The sequence below is a fragment of the Gymnoscopelus braueri genome (assembly GCF_963280865.1).
Source record: "Gymnoscopelus braueri genome assembly, chromosome: 11".
NCBI lineage: Eukaryota > Metazoa > Chordata > Actinopteri > Myctophiformes > Myctophidae > Gymnoscopelus > Gymnoscopelus braueri.
Window position 1 is genome coordinate 29992646 of NC_137613.1, and position 19585 is coordinate 30012230.

The window sequence follows — 19585 nt, forward strand, 5'->3', positions numbered from 1 at the left end:
CTTGTGGTTCTTTGAGCCAACCGGTCCGTTCTTAATAAGGCGAGAGGTGACGGTTTGGGCCATGCGCTCACCGTTACCTCAGTAAAAGTCACTAATTGGGGGTTAAAGTTCAAACGCGTGGGACACACCCACCCCTACCGCCTCCGCTTCCATGGGCCCGATGTGAGTCACTATTCCTATTCTGTACGATCTGTTAGGATAAACATAATAACACACACAGCTGACCACTGATGTAATGCTAACAGATTAAACAACTGTTATTAAAGCTACTAAAGTATAATGTGTACATTAGCATGTTATGTTTTAAATTCTAACTTCTACTTGATGTACAGTACGTCAACAGTAAACTCATCAGCCAGTTCTTCAACAACAAAATTGTAAATATTTATTTGTTTCTTAACAAGGAAACATTGTTGCACCTACGAAATTATAACATTTTAGATGACTTGATAAAGTGTGCTACAATTATTGAACAGCTAGCATACTAATAATAATACGTACTCTGCTCCCTCTGCGTAGAATGAACTTTTAATCAGATTTTTATTACTTCATCTGATTTTAAAGCTCAAGTTATAGACATGCGATGGGAGAATTCAATGTTTCACTGTAGTAACAAGTATTACTACATTATTACAAATTATTTACTTCATTAACGTGGCCTTCTCTACCCAGTAACTGCTCCCATCCCAATTATTTGCCATTAATGTTCTTGTCTTTCTGTTTCTTGTATATTTGTCTTTTTCTTCTTATTCTGCCATTTTAGCCATGTCTTGCTTGAAAAAGGGGTCTGATCTCAAGTAGCCTCGGGAACCCATGCATTTTGATCTCAAGTGACTACCTAGAAAAATACATTACAATGATGATTGACTGTTGTAGAGCAGTGGTTCTCAACCTTTTCACTTTTCAGGCCGTGACCCCCCAAAATAAACATATTTGAACTTGGGACCCCACAAAATAATCATATTTGTACTGGGGATCCCCCCCCCCCACCCTGTCCCTGACTAAACGAATTATACATTTAGTTTGACTCGGTTCCACAGATCAATAGTCTGAAAATAGCAGATCTACAAGCTCACAATGCCTCGCTTTGCGATGCGTTGTGAGCTTGTAGATCGGCTATTTTCAAAATGTTTGCCTCTTTCTTATATTATTTCACAATTTGGCCAATGTTCTTGTATAGTTTGCTGATTACTTTTGATGCAGTAATGGTATTTTTCTTTTCTTTCTTTCTTTTTTTTTTTGGTATTAAAAAGGTCTTAAAAGTCCTCAAATTGTCACTTCACTGTCATCTGGGGACCCCCCAAAATCACGTAGGGACCCCCCTGGGAGTCCCGACCCACAGGTTGAGAACCACTGTTGTAGAGTAAAACACCAAAACGTTCTGTGGCAATTGCAGAGCTAATCATATAAGATTCAGATGTGTATTATATTGTAAGATAAGAAAAATTACGCAAACAGTACATTAGGCTACATATCTGTAAGGGATATATACAGTAAGGCAGTTCTGTCTCACTGTAAGGGTTTATTTTCCAATAATAACCACCTTACTGTATATTATCCCACTTATTACACAGCTTCTTAGAAGCTAAATCAATTTTACACTAAATATCGATTAAACAATAGTAGTTTATGCTTCCGACAACGTAAACAGAGCAGTTGCATGTTCTCCTAGCCTGGTGACACAAGGTTACTGTTATCCAGAAACAGAATGCTGTGATTGACCAAACCAGAATACAGTATTCAATAATAATGTGTAATAAATCACTGGTAATTGTCAATGCACTTCAAGTGAAGTGTTACCATGTGAGTTTGTGTGTACACCAGTGAGGACAAGCGCTTACCTTCCTGACAGTGATTTAACTGGGATGCTAAGTTTGTTTGGGTCAGCGTAGCAAACGTTCACCGCAGTAGCATGGTCCTCGTGCAGTCTGCAGTCTTCCTCCTGGGGCAGCGACACAACAGGAGGGATTTAGTACAACACAATGAGCTCAGATGGTAACTAAAATCAGCCTATTTACAATGAACAATAAACAATGAAGTAAACATCATGACACGGGATGAGATTGTCACATGAAAACCCATGCATTCAATTTAGTCTCAGAGACAGAAGTTGAAAACATGAAGGAGGTTGCTGTTTGTCTTTCACCGCTACCAGCTTCTCTCGCTCTTTCTTCTTCTTGTCGTCCTCTTTCTTCTTCTTGCTTTCAGGCATCACGTCGTCCAGCCAGCTCAGCTCTCTTTTGGTGAAGAAGAGGTCGAGAAGTTTCCGAATGAACACCAACGCTAGAACCTACAGAACACGAGAGAGCTGTAACAAGATTCCAAATGATCTTTTCAAACTGTTGATATTATTTGTATGCTTTGAAACCTTTATTCTGTTCTGTTTGCTTACCATCATAGGGAACACCACGGCTGCGGCAGAGGCCTTGATGACCCACAGCAGAATCAGACAGGTCAGCTGGACCAAAGTGAAGACATGGACCTTCCACAGAGGAACGTAGCGCAGGTAGATCAGATCAGACTGGTGCTTGGCAGGCATTCCAAACAGCTTGATACGGTCAAAGAACTGTCAAAAACAGAGGTGGATTTAGGCTTTGTTCAGACTGCAGGTGAATCTAATTTGTTTCTCAAATATTATCTTTAGGACTGACTGTTCACAATGTTATTTGCAAGTGATCAGATTGGATTAGTGTATTCAGACAAGTATAAATCAGGCTTTAGTGTCAGTGCCCAGACTGACACATCTTTAGAAATCATTTCACACATTTCAAGCCAACTAGGAATGTGGTTCAAATCTAACTTGCAAAAATCATTTTAAATGTGTTTTCTTGCTGATTAAAAAAAATCTGATTCCAATCTGGATAGGCCAAAAATTTGACTTGGGTGTAAACTCAGTATTTAGCCTGCAGTATACTCCAAGTGAAGTTGAATTTTGTTTCGGCTTTGGCATGTCAAGAAGAAAAAAATCAACGCCAATTACGGTGCAAACAAACTAAAGCATTGCCTTGCCGAAGTTCATTTTGGCAGTTCTTGCACCTCCAAAATCTTCTAACTACTTGAACATCACCGCAGAGAACATTGTGTGTGATTTGTCAGACACTCAATGTGCTTTTGATTTACATAATCTAATTTCAGTGCTCTGCCAGCAACATACCATGGACAGTTTTGAGGAAAGGTTGTCTGAGGTGTTACACAACCTGACGGCAGTTCATTAACGGAGAGAGATGGCACACATTTTGTGCACTGCGTGTGTTGCCAGAAATGGCTAAATCTCTGACATGAATTACATCAAAGCATGTCTGAGGTTGATGTTAACAGCGGAGATCCGTGTTAAAATCACCTTTCTAGAACACGTTATAGCCTTCATCAGCAACGATGGCTTTAGGCTGAAATGTGTTTGTCCTTGACTACTGCTGGGCACTTATAATAATCATTAAAGAAGCTACATTTGTGAGTTCGGACTATTCTTTATGTCTTTATGTTTTCAAGTCTGCACAAATCAGATTAGACTACATGACTTTGGCGTTGAACATTCCACTTTGTTCTATATTCAGCTTCAGTTTCAGCTAAAAAGGAATATCAGAAAGATCAAACAAACTGTAAAAGTGCATTATGCAAAAAAAATTAAAGCTGGTTCTTTAAAACTGAACGAGTTACTGAGTGTAATTTGTGGTTGGCGGTCAAAGGGACCGTACGTCAAAACGCTGTAAGGCATAGAACAGGTGCATTGTGTGACCGCTGGATAAAGCCGCCGCTCAGTCAAGAGAATCAATATTGAAAAGAAGTGAAAGGAAAGGGTTAAAGAATGAGAGGAAGAGAGACTTTAATGACACATTCAAGTCAGGAAACACATGTATCAAACGGTCTGAATAGCTCTTGGTTGGAAACCCTCAAAGATTTTGAATTACGAGGGGAAAGCTTATCGTTACTACCAATACACACAGCTTTCCTTTCAATCACAGGCTCTTATCTCTTACTGAGTCCATGATGTTAGCTTCAAAAAGGTCCACAGAACACAATCTTACTTGAATGCCTTTGAGTGACGAGACGCCCATGTAGAGAAACACTCCATACAAAACTGGCATAGGAATGAACTGGGGAGAAAAAAAGGAAAGAACCAATGACCACATAATGTACTTAACCAGGAAGGGGTGGAGTGGGGTTCACAAGGTAGCTGTACAAGCCAAGGTTTTACTAAAATCTAGTACAACTTGTTCAAATTGTATGCATAATTTTTTATCTGTTGCTTATATGCTCTATGACCGAGGAACTCTCATCATATGACAAAACAGGTCTCTCAAGAGCAAAGAAGCAACAGATAAAGATGATTTCAAATATGTGGCCTTCTCTTATGACCAGGTAAACTATACAACACAAGGTTGAGTACTAGGTAACTATACGACCCAACGTTCTACCACGTAACTATACTGTACAACCCATGGTCGTTGCAGTTAGGCATTTACGTTGGTAACACTTTTACCCTGAGGTACGTACTGCACTACAACAGCAGAATAAACATATGTAATCTCATCTCATTCTTTTCCCACATCTCACCTTGAGCGCTGAGGTCATGAAAACAGAGCAGCCCATGAGGACAAAGATCATGAACCCGGTGACCCTCTGCTCTCGGATTCCCAGGAACTTGGGCTGCTCCCCCGGGGCCGAGCAGCCCGACTCCACTTTCAGGCTGTTGACGTGGGAGATGGAGAGGACGGTGGCGGCCACAAACCAGGGTAGGCCCATGATGGAGCACACGCCCAACATGATGGCCACTATCAGCAGGTCCAGGTGGTAACCACAGCCTTTCTGTAAGACATGAAGAGACACGGACACAGTGGAAGGCGGTGAATTCAAGTGTGGTACGCTGGTAGCTGACCAGATAATTGATGTCCCCAGTTTGATTCTGGCTGGGGACTGTTCCCTTTCTTTTCTCTCTCTGTCTCCCTACCATCTAAACTTGAATTTCATCCTTATAATCTTTCTCAGCTTGTTTATCTTATTAGTATAATTTTTGGCATTTGCTTTATGGTCTGCTCTATTGAAAGCACCCAGAGTGCATCTCCAGCCAGAGTGTGTCCTGACCTTGAGTTTGTGCTCCTTTCGGTTGATGATGACAGCAGTGATCTGTTGGTCCATGAAGATGAGGATAGTGCAGAGCAGAGCAGGAAGTACTGCCACCAGCAGAGTCCACCAGGGGTTTCCTCCTAGTGGGTCCATCAACCAACCACGGTTCTTAGAAGTAGGCTGGAAGGAAAGATATACAATACATATTATCCCATTTTGACCTGTTAAACCTACAATACAGTATATGTTGTTATACCTTTCAAGCCGGTAACGCCTCAGAGTAATTGTAGTTGTCGCTATATATATATATATATATGGCAAAATGAATTCTTTGACTGCCATGGACGCGTTAATGCGTCAAATTCTGCCAAGGCTTTCCTTGCCAACAACAAGTTTGGATGCGTTTTTGTTTTCAGTGATTTTCCACTAGATGGCGCTGTTACCTATCCTATGGATGATGCTTTCACTGCCTGATGGGGGGGTGGGGGGAGGGGCGGGTTTAAAAGGACTGAGAGGGTGATAGGCTTGTGCTGATTAGACTGAGAGAACGAGCCCAATCGATGGTCTTGAAGGGCGGATCCAAACCCAGCCGCCCGGATTCGTGCGGGGCTTCCTATTGCTTCACCAATCTATGTTATATATATATATATTTGTGATATTGCACCCCCGTGAAACTGTTGTATTTGTGCTCATCTCTCTCATACGCCTGCTGAAATGTGTTCAACTTTTTACACATAGAAATGTTTACATCGTAGCCATGATGCAAAAATATTAAGCTTACAAAAGACGACCATGAAAGACTGAAAACTAAAGAACTAAACCACCTTTCTATTGTGATTTATCAATGCTCTTTGTCATAACCTGTACACTATAATAACCCAGCTATCTCTCACACACAGCTGCAACATAATAAACAAGCTCTGTGACAGCATATTAGACTGAGCGATGGAACGTTCAGTAGACCATGAAATGCATCCCATATATCACACACAGAAAGCAGCTCATTCCAAATCTATCATTCTACCATCGTAAGTAAATGAATGAATGTGTTTTAACCACTTCAACCCTTTATAAACGTCTCTAACAAGGGTCCCCCAGGGGTCTGTAGGCCTACTTGGGCTCGTCCTTTTTTCCCTCTACACCAAACATCTTTGCTGAAAATAGGCGATCTACGTATAAGGTCACAATGTGTCGCATTGTGACCCATTGTGAGCTTGTAGATCTGCTACAAGCTATTTAGCCTATTATGACATGCCCAGAGTAGGGATGCTAGGGTTCATGTATCTGGCATAAAGCTTATCAGATTAAAAAAAATATCTAATTCCATAAGATATAATATTATATATTCATACTATTGACAACAAAAATCATTATTACAACCTTCTTACCTTCACCTTTTATCGCATCTCACTAGTAGGGGCTAAAATGACATAGCATTGGGCTGTTCATTTCTAATACAGCAAAACGGTCCTCTTACCTCAAAACGGTCTGGGACATTGAGTTTTGGACTTGGTATTCCCATCAGGTAGTCGATCAGCACCATGATCATTATTGTGATGAACACAGCAAAGTCACTGATGTAAGATCGCACCTGCACAACACAGTAAAAAAAAGCAGCACATAATTTAAAAATGTTTTGCAGTTACACACAGCGGGAGCTGTCAAGTACAACGTAGACCAGGGACCTCATAATCGTTGTGCAAGCACAAAATGGGTCTTGAAGTTGATTCTGATTCTTTGTGCACACATAAAACTTTAAAATGGACTCCAAACACAGTTTTATAAATGAGGCCGCTGGTGTTGGCCTCTCAGCAGATTCAGACAGTAATTGCAGTGCAATGTTCCAACAGTGCTCACATTATATGAGAACAACACCTGCACGCAGCAGGCCTTGATGACTCAGGAAGGCTGAAATTGTGTGGAATTAAGTGTGAAGAACATTTATTTACAGCTGATTGCTCATGCATGCTAATGATGGATGCATTTATATGACGAGGAGGAGAGTGAGAGACAATATTATATTTTGAAATTATATTTTAAAGCTTTGATTCTTGGTGATTTCTTTAGGATCAGAGAAAGAAGTTCAGGTATGCTTCTGAAAAAGTGGATTCCATGGGGCACATTTTCATATACAAAAAAAAAAGGCACAATACAGGACAGGTCTGTACGACCATACAATGTGAGGACCTTCTACGTATTTCGACATTCAATCCCTAGTCTCCTAACCTCAAAAACACAATATACTTGTTGACCGGTGTGCCCCAGGGATCCGTACTTGGCCCTCTCCTTTTTCCCTCTACACCAAATCTCTTCACTGAGAATAGCCATTCTACAAGCTCACAACGCATCAGATTGCGACACGTTAGCTTGTGGATCTACTAGTTTTGACAAATTCTCGCCTATTTTCAACAAATGTTCCCCTATTATGACATGGCCAGAATAGGGACGACAGGGTGGATGTTGGCTTCCACAATGCTTCCTGTAATTCGGATGTTCTGAAAATGAGTAATAACCCAGTCATCCAGTCATTTCCCAACTTTTATTTTGTCTGTTCAGTCACAATAACTGGAAAATTAGTTAGTCGAAACCAAGCCAGCTTGAGAAAACTCTTTCTGAACTTTGCAAATTACAAGAAAGCAGTCATCTTCCACCGAAAGATGAAATCTTGCTCTTCTATGTTTGCTGGGTGGAATTACAGACCATCTGGAGCAGTGGTTCCCAAACAGTGTGACATTTAGTGAATATCACACAGCGTGATGCGACATGTTGCGAGCTTAGGCTATTTTAGCTATGAATACAGATGTGTCTGGGGATTTTGACTTGCTCATTGGTGTGCCTTGGGCAAACGAAACTGGAGCATTCGAATATTGTGGAATAGGCTGGGTTGAGAGACTATTAATTTCCTAAATCTCACACATTACATGACCCAAACCCCTAATCCTAAAACGGAGCCTTAGAAAGTGAAAACAGTCACTATTTTCATCATCCTTCTACTGTGTCATCTGGTACTCGCAAAGCACACACACACACACACACACACACACACACACACACACACACACACACACACACACACACACACACACACACACACACACACACACACACACACACACACACACACACACACACACACACACACTTACTTCTCACCTTGGTGGGGAAGTACCTCTCGAACTTGAACTGCTTGAGGAAGGAGGACATGAAGAAGGTGGTGAAGAAGAGGATGATGGACCAGAAGAGAACATCAGGGATGTAAGGACCGTGGTGATCACAAGCCGAACCCACAAACTCCCCATGGAGATGCTTACATGCCTGCCAACGATAAGGGAACAGTCACTGAACGGCGAGTAGGAGGAGCTGTGATAGAAGTAACGTCATACACTGGGGATTTTACTCTGTGAGTTTTGAGACTATGCTCAGTGAGTGGTTGTGTATCCAATATGACCTGTCAAAATACAATATGACAGAATATGTTTGTGTTTCCTGTCGTACAGGAAGTTGGTTGGTGATCTGCACACCGGCTAGTCTCTCGAGCCAGACTGTTGGCTCACACAATTTTTCGCGATTTACAGACTCTATATAGGATTCAGAGATTGTGGGAATACTAGTTGCCTGTCTTCAAAGACTACTCACCGACACACTGAGCCTGTCCCAGGGTATGGAGTCTGGCGTGTAACCTGAATGGTTCCAGGTCTGGATTAAGTTGTCTGAAACGTTGGCTGGCGGAGAACACTGACACCTGAGATCCACAGGTCAAAAAAAGATTAGTATATAACACCAACTGAATGATTCACTCTTGCCAAAGACCACTCTTGCCGTACGTAGCCATACGTTTCTGATCACATGACCCCCACAAATACAAATACATTCAACTTGAACTCATTAATTGAACCACATGAACCCTAGCATCTCTACTCTGGGCATGTCATCACAGGTGAAAATTTGTCACCACACAATTAGCCGATCTACAAGCTCACAATGCACCTTTACATAGTAAAATCAACAGGAAGTTTAAATATTTCTTCCAAACACTCTTCATACTCTGTTTTGTGATGTTATATATAGTCAGAAACAGCTTTGTTTTCGTTTATTTTTGTGCTAAGAGAGTGACTTTGACAGCCGTTTCATCGTGCAATGGAAGCCAAAGCGACGTTATTTTTAGATTATTTAATTTCTGCGCAACGCAGCGATCTATGGCGCCAACTGGACTAGTTACATCATGACAAGGTAACTACACTGGCAAACACAGCGGAGGGAGTGCACACCTGTGTTGATGAGGTGCTGACCACAGCAGGTAAATAGTATTGAAAAAGGATGAGGCTGCACAGCTCTTAGCCACGATTCCTCAGGATTTTAAAACCCTGAGGAAGACTTCATTGTCGAAACGTTGGTTTCTTTTAATTAACTTTTGCATCGTGCCTAAGAGCTGTTTCAATAAGGTAACTACACTACCCAAACCTCTACCAAAGGGTTCCACTGCATGAAGAACATAATCCCCGGGGCTGGGGATGGACGTACGAGTAGAAGGTGAGGTTGTCCAGGCTGTTGTGCGTGTTGACAGGGAAGTGTTCACCCAGGTGGAACAGCTTCTCCAGGGCCTCGTAGATGAAGATGATGCAGATGAGGGCGGCGAAGGCCTCCTCTGTGAAGCGGGTGATGTAGCACACCAGAGAGCTGGCGTCCGTGGCCACCAGGACCAGACACAGGAAGGCCGTCCACAGTCCAATACTGGTGCGCAGGGAAAGGTAGGACAGCTCGTAGTCACTGTAGGAGGGGGCAGAAATTGAGTCATCAAAATAATAATTGTAATCATAATTTCACCCACCTTTTTCCAAACATACTTTATCAAATGATTCATGTGATGATAAGTTGGAAGAGCATGACATTACATGACGGCTAACGGACGCTCCACTACCAGGCCATGGACTACGGTATATATAACCGTCATTTAACCAGTAAAAACATTGAGACCTGAGTTTTCCTAGAATTAACTGGCCAAGAGGCAGATAAGTTACACGATTTCACACACGCACTGCGCACACGCACACACACACACACACACACACACAAAAGACCTAGGAGGATATTACAACACAGAGCACAGCCATTTGACAGACTACGGAAAATAATCACCTAGGCAAAGTAAAATTTAAAAGATTAATACAATAATAATATAATAAACAAGGCAATTGAAAATAGGGGCTACACTTGACTGATCACCAATCAAGACTCTTGCTCATGGTAGGACATTTAAATCTTTTTTAATGCTCTTGGCCTTTTTGCCTTTATCTCATCTTGCTATCTGACTGGCAATTTTTTTTATCTGTTGTGTTTTAATTGTCTGTTCTGTGTTTTTATGACTGCTGTAATTGCCATGGCGGCTGAATTCTCCTCATGGGATCAATTCAAGTTCTATCCTATCCTATCCAAGTGCCCATGAATTATTTGAACCTCCCCAACTCTTCTGTGGGGACGTGGTTCTCAAAAAAAATTCATGTCAAGGATGTTAAAATGATTGTGATGCTGTATTAACAAATTTAGCTGGGGACCCCCTGGAACTTATAAATAGTTGTTAATAATGTTAATGTTTCTACTATATTGTTGCACCAACCTCACCAAGACAAATTCCTGTACAAACATAAATGTCCAAAATAATTCAGTTTCAGTACTACTGTCATTGCAGAAGTCTGCCACCAGGGGGCCACACAGTGAAGGTAGAGAGTACTCACACACAGAACTTGAAGAGGATCTTCTCAAAGACCAGGACCGGCCCTGTGCTCCCCAGGATGGTGAGAGGCTGACCTGCGAACAGCGAGTAGGCCACTCCTGTCAGGGACGCTCCGAACAGAGACTCTATGGCGCTCTGCAGACCAGGGAGGGGGAGAGGGGGAGAAACAGCGGAGTGAGAGAGGGAAGAGGAGGAGGTGGAGGAGAACCCAAACAAAGGAGAGACCAGAGATCAGGAGAGACTGAGGGAGAAAGGAGAAAGGTGTGGAAGAATGCACATTCAGGGGTCTAAAGCCTTACAAACTGAAAGAAATAAGATACAAAAATAAATACAAATAGACATGTTTCAAACCATACAAATAGTAGTAGTAAAAAACATAGTAAAACAATATTTTATTTACAATATTTTAGATATTTTAGACGGTGGAAATGTTATTTCCAGGTTATTAATATTGTATTGATCCCCTCAACACTTATTTTATATTTTTTTAATAAGATGTTTATTCTATTTGAGGTATAGCACATTTTCTGCCCTGTCAGCTCATCAGTGAGTTTACTCAGACGCATCATACACCCCAACGCCCTGACGCTGGCTGTACAAACAGTCCCTGGCCTAATAAAGACATCTCGGGTACAGTGTGTTCATGTGTGTGTGCCCCCGTGTGTATGTGTGTGTGCGCGCGCGCGCGTGCGTGTGTGTGTGTGTGTGTGTGAGATAGAAAATGCCTTTGTCAGTGTGCATAGATAGTTAGTATGAGTATCCGTATTAGTGAGTGAGTGAGCATGGAAATGTTTTTGTGTTAATGTGCGTTTGTGTGAAGTGAGTGAATGAATGTGTGTGTGTGTGTCTCATGCGTGCGTGCGTGCGTGCGTGTGTGAGTGTGTGTAAGCAATAAAGGCAGTGAGAGCACACAGACTGTAGAGACTCCTAGACATGTGTGCATGTGTAAGCACGTGCATGTGTGTCTGAATAGATGCTGGGCCTGGTGTAATATCATCAACACTTCCTACAGTGGATCAGTGAATAAAGAATCTGTGGTAAAATCACTGTTCCATCGCTGCATATCATGTATAGAGTGCTGGAACAGTGATTTTTTTACCACGGATCGCCACTGTTTGTTTACAAACAGACGTGCTTTGACATAATTGGATTTTTCCATTTCTGGCAACAGACACAGTAGACAAAGTGTGTGCCATGTCTCTCCATTAAGTAATTGCCATCTGGTTGTGTTTGCAGTCCCTCAGAGAGGGATTATAGAGGTCCTCCTTACTTTCTTCCAAACGGTACGTTAGCGGCAGATTGAGTTCATGACAAATCACACACAATGTTCACATTGGTTTCTGCAGTGATGTTCAGCTAGTTAGAAATTCTTGGATGTGTAAAAACTGCAGTGCAGAAACAAACTTCGGCAAGGCATCCGCAATTATGTCATATTGTTTTTAATGACCTGCCGAACTTCTTTGTTTGCGCAAGGACTATGCTGCAGCTTTAACCACTTAAACACTACTATGTATATAAGTTGACTGGAGTCCCCATTCCCGTTTGCACTCAGCACTAAATATTTTTGCATTGACTAGCCTATCTACAAGCTCACAACGCGTTGCGTTGCAACATGTGAGCTTGTAGATGGGCTATTTTCACCAGAATAGGGATGCTATAGGGTTCATGTGTTTAAGACATTGCTTTGCAAGCACCTTCCCTATTATTGAGACCCTCGTCTGTCAGGTCACACCTCAAAAAAGGCCTCTGCTTCTAACCGACAATGCCTCAATGTTTCAGTCTCGGGTGTTTAATTCAATCTCGGGTGGTAAAGCAATGTTGATATTGCTGTGTCTGAGATTGTAATCTCTACTAAGAGTAACAGTTAACATTGCAGAGAGGACACATGCCTGGTATTGGCGAATGAAGGTAAGATAAACACATACATATTTTAAGAGACATGTCTTTTGTTAGGTAGCGCTGCCTTTTACTGTAGCATAGCTGAGCAGGATGCCCAATTAATCACTTGCAACAGGGCCTCCCTATTTTGGGCATGTCATTATAGGCATTAAAAAAATAACCAAATGTCATACATTTTCAAAATTGTGATAAAAATGTCGATATATTGTCACTCAAAATTACTCAAAATTCAGAGATGCTCACACACAAATGCAAACAGGTACTTTTTCATAATTCATGAGTTTTCACACACACACTTGTGGGAACATTTAGCCCTCAAAAGTATAGCAATACAAGTACACACACACATGGCTCTGTCCTGACTCACAATGTTCCCCTTGGTGGCCTCCCCCAGCAGGCCTCCGAAGGTGATGACAGGTGACATGCAGGCACAGTAGAGGAACAGGACGGATGCCAGACACTGCAGGCTGAACGAGTCTCTGATGTCACTCCAGTAGAACGGAAGCTTCCTCTTCACGTCCTGATACAGGCCTCCGAAGATCCTGAAGACACCAAACATCATTGAATCAACTCAATCTCACGGCAAAAAGGTACGTTGGATGCAAAACAGACCATGTCACACCACATTTCCGCTCCTTGTGCTGCCTGTATGAGTCGGAAACATCCGGGAACGCATCTACAAATGTCTTCAGGTTTCTGATACACCTATGTTGCTATATCAGTGGTGCTCAAACCTTTTCATGTCAAGGACCCCCAAAATTGTGTATGTGTAATGTATTTGGCCGCGGACCCCCGTCTCAAAATATTTTGTTCCAGGGACCCCCAGAAGCAAAGATTTGAGTTACAAATGTTCGCCAAAAAAAAAAGAAGAAGATTTTTCAAAGAGAAAAGAATTGCAGATCTAGAAGCAAATGGCCTAGAAGTAGCCTAACAAATGCAATCACATTGCTGACCTACTATGACTCCTGGTTGAGGAGTGGAATGACACATGCCACAGCAACATGTGAGCAGGATGGTGAGCCGCCCAGCCGTTATGGCTGCATATCGTCACTGTCCGGCAGAAAACTAGTCTGGGCAGTTCAGAAACCTGCCTAGCAATGACATCATCAATAGGCAGGTCTGGTCATTTCGAACAACGCAAGAACAATGGCTTCTATTTCAGCATGCCAACTTCCAGTAGTAGAAAGGCTGTATTTTCTATTCGCTTGGAATCCCCATTGATGATGTCATTGGTAGGCAGATTTCTGAAATGTCTAATGAAACGCAGAGTGAGTAGACGGAAATGGTGCCATCTTGTAATGAACATTAGCAAGGTACAATTACATGAAGATAAGGATGAAATGGGTGAATGGTCCTTTAACGGTGGCTGCAGGATGAGAACTCTATCAGGGTTTATATGGGTTTACTCACTGGGTTTATATGCCTGGGGTAGACAAAGTACTCAACCCCAGTACTTTAAACAAAGTATAGATACTCCTGGTCAAATATTACTCAACTAAAAATTGCACTGTCACATTTAATTGAGTTAAAGTACTGGAGCACATGCCTTAAAAAAAAAAACCTAAGTATTCAAAAGTACAAATTACCTTTTCTTTTTAATATCAATGCATTGCTCCATGAACATTTTGACATTTCCCCCCAAAATAGTGAAAATAGCCGATCTACAAGCTTTTGACGTGAGCTTGTAGAAATGCTAATTTAACTTTTGGTATTTTTGTCAACTTTCTGGATAATCCTGGAAAATGTCAAAATGTTAATAGAGCAATGCACTGAGTGGTGGCTAGTTCATAATGTACTCCCTAGAAAATATAGTGGAGTCCAAAGTACAATATTTGTCTTTGAAATGTAGTGGAGTGAAAGTATCCAAAAATACAAATACTCAAGTAAAGTAGAGATACTCAAAAGATTGACTTAAGTGCAGTACTCAACTACTCAAGTAAGTGTACTTCATTACTGTACACCATTGGCACTGACGCACAATACAGAGAACTTAATTCACACCCTGCATGCAGCATCAACCTATCTCACACAAAGCAGTGGGTGTTTCTATTTTTTCCCCCTCTAAATCCACTTCTCGCCTCATGATGTCTTCCCTACAGCGAGGCTCTAACTTTCAATCCTTTCACCTCTCTCCCTCCCTCCTTGCCCTTCATTCCTTCCTTTCTTTCAATCTCTCTGTTCCCCACCAGCTCCCTGCAAGCATGTGGCTTTTTATAGCCATGGAGGGGAGAGAGGTTCTTTAAATAATGTAGTGCTACCCCCACCCCTACCACGGTGTGCGCGAGTGTGTGTGTGTGTGTGTGTGTGTGTGTGTGTGTGCGTGCGTGTGCGTGTGTGTGTGTGTGTGGGAGAGGTCTCTTTAATAAACTCTACTAGCAGGGTGGTCAGGGCTCCAGAGACTCAGGAGGAGTTCCAATAAACGTCAGTATTCTATATGTAGAAACAATTACTTAAAGCAGTGATTCCCAAGCCTTTTCATTTCAAGGACCCCCAATTTGAAATGTTTTAGGCCACCGACCCCCATTTGAGACAATTCTTATCTCCTGAGTGCCAATTTAACTCTGAGAGTGTACAAAATTGTACAACTTTGTACACTCTTGAATTAACAGGCCATTTGTGCTCTACCCATGTATAATTTAACGAGGGAACCCCTGGAATCCCCCTCAAGGACTCCTTGGGGTCCCTAGACTCCACGACGAGAACCAGTGATCTAAACTCTGCTCAGCCTGGAAGGAGAGATATAGCAGTGTCATTATAAATAGAAATGTATGTTTTTGGCCTGATCCGCAGCGTGGCGGGTCCAGGCACCCTAAGGCTGCAATGCCAGCCCGACAGCGCGTCGCGGGTTCGAGTCCCGATCCCGACGACCTTTTCTGCGTGTCACTCCCCATCGCTCTCACCATTTCCTGTCAGTCTACAGTCCTATAAATAAAGGCATAAAAAGCCCCAAAACAAATCTAAAAAAATTAAAGAAATTTACGTTTTTAAACAGACATGGAGACCATGACTTGATAAATTACCAGTATAAAATGGTTAATTTCACACATTTCCATACATGCTAGGGAATCATCAAGGATGGCATACGCTCTCTCTGCAAGCATAATTAATAGCCTTTTAAGATAATTAAATAGAATAGATAGAACACAGAGCTAACACTGCGGCGAGGGCTGCAACTATTGATGATTCTCTTAGCAACACATGGAGAAAAAAAACAACATTTTAGCCTTTGCATAAGCCTGCAAGGTCGTCGAGGTTAGGGCAAGTGCAACGGCAAGTGCTACGGGCTAAGGTGGAGTCTGAAGAGGTGAGTCTTCAGATTACGGCGGAAGATTGGAAGAGAGTCTGCAGTTCTACAGTAATTGCAATGGGGAGTTCGTTCCACAGTTTGGGAGCCAGAAGGGAGAAGAGTCTGGGACGTGTGGAGCGTTGTCCCGGATGTTTTAGCGAGGGTTCTGACAGCTTCCCTGTGTTAGCTGATCTGAGTGAGCGGGAGGGGTTGTAGGGTTGGATCAGGCTTTGAAGATATGGGGGTGCCATACCTTTGGTTGCTTTGTAGGCCAACATCAGCGTTTTGTACTCTACTCTGTGCGGGCAGTATCTGGGAGCCAATGGAGGGAGAAGGGGGAGACATTTGAACATTTTGGCTGGTTGAAGACCAAGCGTGCGGCGGCATTCTGGAGCATTTGGAAAGGCTTAACCCATTGATACCTGGAACGCATCTGTGTCACTTTAGATTTCTTTGGCTATTCAAAAATAGCAGATATACAAGCTCATAGCGCGGCACCGAGTGCCGCGCTATGAGCTTGTAGATCTGCTATTTTTGAAAAATCAAGGAAAAAAAATGTGGGTTTTTCTTTCAAAAAATTGTTAGGATTTAGAAGACATTTCTAGAATCTTCTCAGGTCTTAATGGGTTAAGAGCACATGCCGGGAGGCCAGTAAGGAGAGAGTTACAGTAGTCAAGTTTTTATATGACTGATTTCTGGATAAGGAGCTGGGCTGACTCCTGGGTGAGGAAGGGTCTGATCCTTCGAATATTATAGAGTGTAAACCAACAGGATCGAGTGACCGCTGCAATGTGTGCCTTGAATGAGAGCTGACTGGGTCACTTTCAATTGACGTCAACTCATCTCGAGAGCTGACGGGTCACTTTCAATTGACGTCAGCTCATCTCGTCATGTTCCATCTTACTTCATCTCATCATCATATTAACTTACAGTACTGTATGTCATCTCATCTTGTCATCATGTTTATCTTAGTTAATCTAATCTTGTCATCATATGTTAACTTATGTCAGCATGTCATCTCATTTTGTAATGTCATGTCATCTGTTCTTGCCATCATAATGATCTTATTTCATCTCATCTTGTCATCATATATCAACTTATGTCATCGCGCACGCGTGTGTGTGTCAGTGTCTGCTGCTAATCCCGCCTACTACTCGGTCGATCAGAGTCATATTTCTTGTGCACACTGACAGCAGGGCAAGGACCTCAATTCTCAAATACTTTGCAACTCTGTCAACGATGGCTACGGAATTTTATGAATTTCTAATCGTAGAACAATTGTCCTTCCAGGCTTTGTGATAAGAATCCGTCCAGGATAGCCAATTCTAATGCTCCTGTCACTCTGGTTTTACGGGATCCGAACGTGTATCTCAACCTCATCTTATGTTATTTTATGTTATGTAATCCCAATTTATCATCATGTTATATCTCAACTGATCATATGATGTCATCCGTTATATCATCTGAACTTATATCTTGTGTTATCTTGTTATGTAAACTCAATCTCTTATGTCATGTCAACTTCTGTTATCTTATGTCAACCTGTATTATCTACGTCAGTGGTTCCCAAACGTTTTAGCTCGAGACCCAAAAGGGAAGATTGATGTCGACCCGGGACCCAAACGAGTGAATATAGCCGATCTACAAACTCACAACGCGTGACGCGTTGTGAGCGTGTAGATCTGCTACTTTCACTACTTCTTAAAAGTTTTTTATTTATTATTTATGACATTTCTTAGATTTTTGTATTTAGTTATGGAATTCTTTTGAAAAATGTTTGAATTTGTTAATGTGGGTAATTTTTTTTAAATCTGTTGAAATGATAATAATTAAAAAACAAAATGTAGGAAACAAAAAAGGGGATTTACTCACGACCCACAACCAGTGATCTACGTTATGTCATCTCATCTTCATTGTATGTTCTGTGATGTCCAACTGTTCCTCACCTTCCTGTCCTCTGTAGTTCAGGTCCTGAATGGGGGTCCTCGTCTTTTTCCAGGTCCCCAGTAGGAGATAATGAGCCATTGGGCTGAGTCGGCCTTTTCCTCTTCATCTGAATAACACATAGCAGGAGGGATTTCAAACTACGTTCATGGACTGTTTCAGTGCCTTGCTCTATTGTATATAGTAGGCTGTCATTGTGCAGCAGCAATTTGTGAATGAAAACATTGACTTGCTTAAAAGGCAGGGTAAGTGATTTTCTTTGCTTAAAACAAGTGTTAAATAGCTCTATATTTTGATAGTACTCATTGCAGAGTGTTTTGTTCAGTAGGAGTCTCCATGTCTCTCCAGCTCTTCATTAAACAGAAAATGCATTTTCAGGTCAGGACACCAATTTTATCCAATCAGGATAGAGAACTGGAAGTGATGACACAAAGACATGAGAAATGAGCAGACATTGGAACTGGAACACTATAATATTTAAGCTGATAAATGGGTACTCTCTCCTGATTGGCTGAAATGTTGTCACCTACCTGAAAATGTATTTTCTGTTTATTAAAGAGATGGAGAGACGGGGAGACCCCCGTTATTGAACAAACACTCTACAGCAATGATTACTATCAGAAAGTAGTGCTTTAACCTTTTAACAGAAAAACTTTTGTTTTAACCTAAAGATATCACTTACCCTATACCATTAATACACTGTTAAATGTGTTATTCTGTTGCGTGTTATTGTGTCGTGTCGTGTTGCTAAAACCTTTTTTTTTTAAATGGCGTGTATAATTACATTATCTGTGATAGAGAGAGATCCTGACCTGAGATGGGACATTCTTGGGGGGTTCGATGCGTATTGTGGGGTCCCACTCTCCAGGGGGCAGTACAGTCACCTGGTCAAGAAACTCGTCTATTCCAGACAGCAGATCCTGTCGGTCTTTGGCCTTATATGCCACATCATGGAAAATCTACACATGAGGAAACATAAATATGACGACAAAACTAGCAAGCAACCGAACCTACAGCTATGAGTGAGGGTCATTTCACACACACGTTAGAAATAACAAAAAGACACTGGCTACTGGTTTGTGTGTGGGTGGAGCTCCCATCTGAATGAATCTCTACTCACCTCATCGGTCATGAGTGTAGCCATAGACCTGCCAATTTCATGGTACTGGGGGCCTTTACCATGAGGGCCTAGCAGCAAGAATAGAAACCTGCAGATCACAAAGGACACAGGAATTCATTAAGCAAGTGATGCTGTATACTGCTCACACAGGAAGATCTCTGAGCTTTCACTGTAGGACATGGTTTGGACAACACAAAACCTCCACTAGATGCTAGGTTTCAAATAATTTCGATTTTTTTTTTTAAATAAAAAACATTGTCAGGGAATGTATTTTCACAATCATTTGACATAAGAAAATGTCTGTTAAAACAGAATATATTCAGGAGAGGGAAAAGGGACACACACACAAGTTGATCCAAATATAAATCAGATTATCTGTCGATTTCAAGTGTTAGATCAAACGCCTGACCGCTTACTAATGGGTTTAGATGGGAGAAACAAATGAACACAGAGAGGTGCTGTTTAGACGTAATAGACCGTACAGACAGGAAATGCTGCACAGACCCCAATTAGTAATGAATGAGTTGGAGGGAGGTTTTGG

At 41.8% G+C, this 19585-nt stretch overlaps 1 protein-coding gene across 7 annotated transcripts in view; it reads right to left on the minus strand.

The window, feature by feature from the left end:
* LOC308094553 (sodium bicarbonate cotransporter 3-like) overlaps nucleotides 1–19585 on the minus strand; it is a 75594-nt gene that overhangs the window by 5491 nt on the left and 50518 nt on the right. For 4 of the 7 annotated variants that reach the window (XM_080441284.1, XM_080441280.1, XM_080441278.1 and 1 more), the window contains 15 exons: nucleotides 19045–19132; nucleotides 18737–18883; nucleotides 17927–18033; nucleotides 13062–13236; nucleotides 10797–10930; nucleotides 9586–9831; nucleotides 8701–8806; nucleotides 8218–8379; nucleotides 6542–6655; nucleotides 5083–5244; nucleotides 4555–4806; nucleotides 4026–4094; nucleotides 2393–2566; nucleotides 2147–2290; nucleotides 1842–1942 (listed from right to left, as the gene is read on the minus strand). In XM_080441284.1, coding sequence (XP_080297410.1) covers nucleotides 1842–1942; nucleotides 2147–2290; nucleotides 2393–2566; nucleotides 4026–4094; nucleotides 4555–4806; nucleotides 5083–5244; nucleotides 6542–6655; nucleotides 8218–8379; nucleotides 8701–8806; nucleotides 9586–9831; nucleotides 10797–10930; nucleotides 13062–13236; nucleotides 17927–18033; nucleotides 18737–18883; nucleotides 19045–19132 — 2181 coding nt within the window. Of the gene's footprint in view, nucleotides 1–132; nucleotides 191–1841; nucleotides 1943–2146; nucleotides 2291–2392; nucleotides 2567–4025; nucleotides 4095–4554; nucleotides 4807–5082; nucleotides 5245–6541; nucleotides 6656–8217; nucleotides 8380–8700; nucleotides 8807–9585; nucleotides 9832–10796; nucleotides 10931–13061; nucleotides 13237–17926; nucleotides 18034–18736; nucleotides 18884–19044; nucleotides 19133–19585 lie in introns of all 7 variants that reach the window. The other 3 variants (XM_080441282.1, XM_080441279.1, XM_080441281.1) reach the window with 3 other exon arrangements.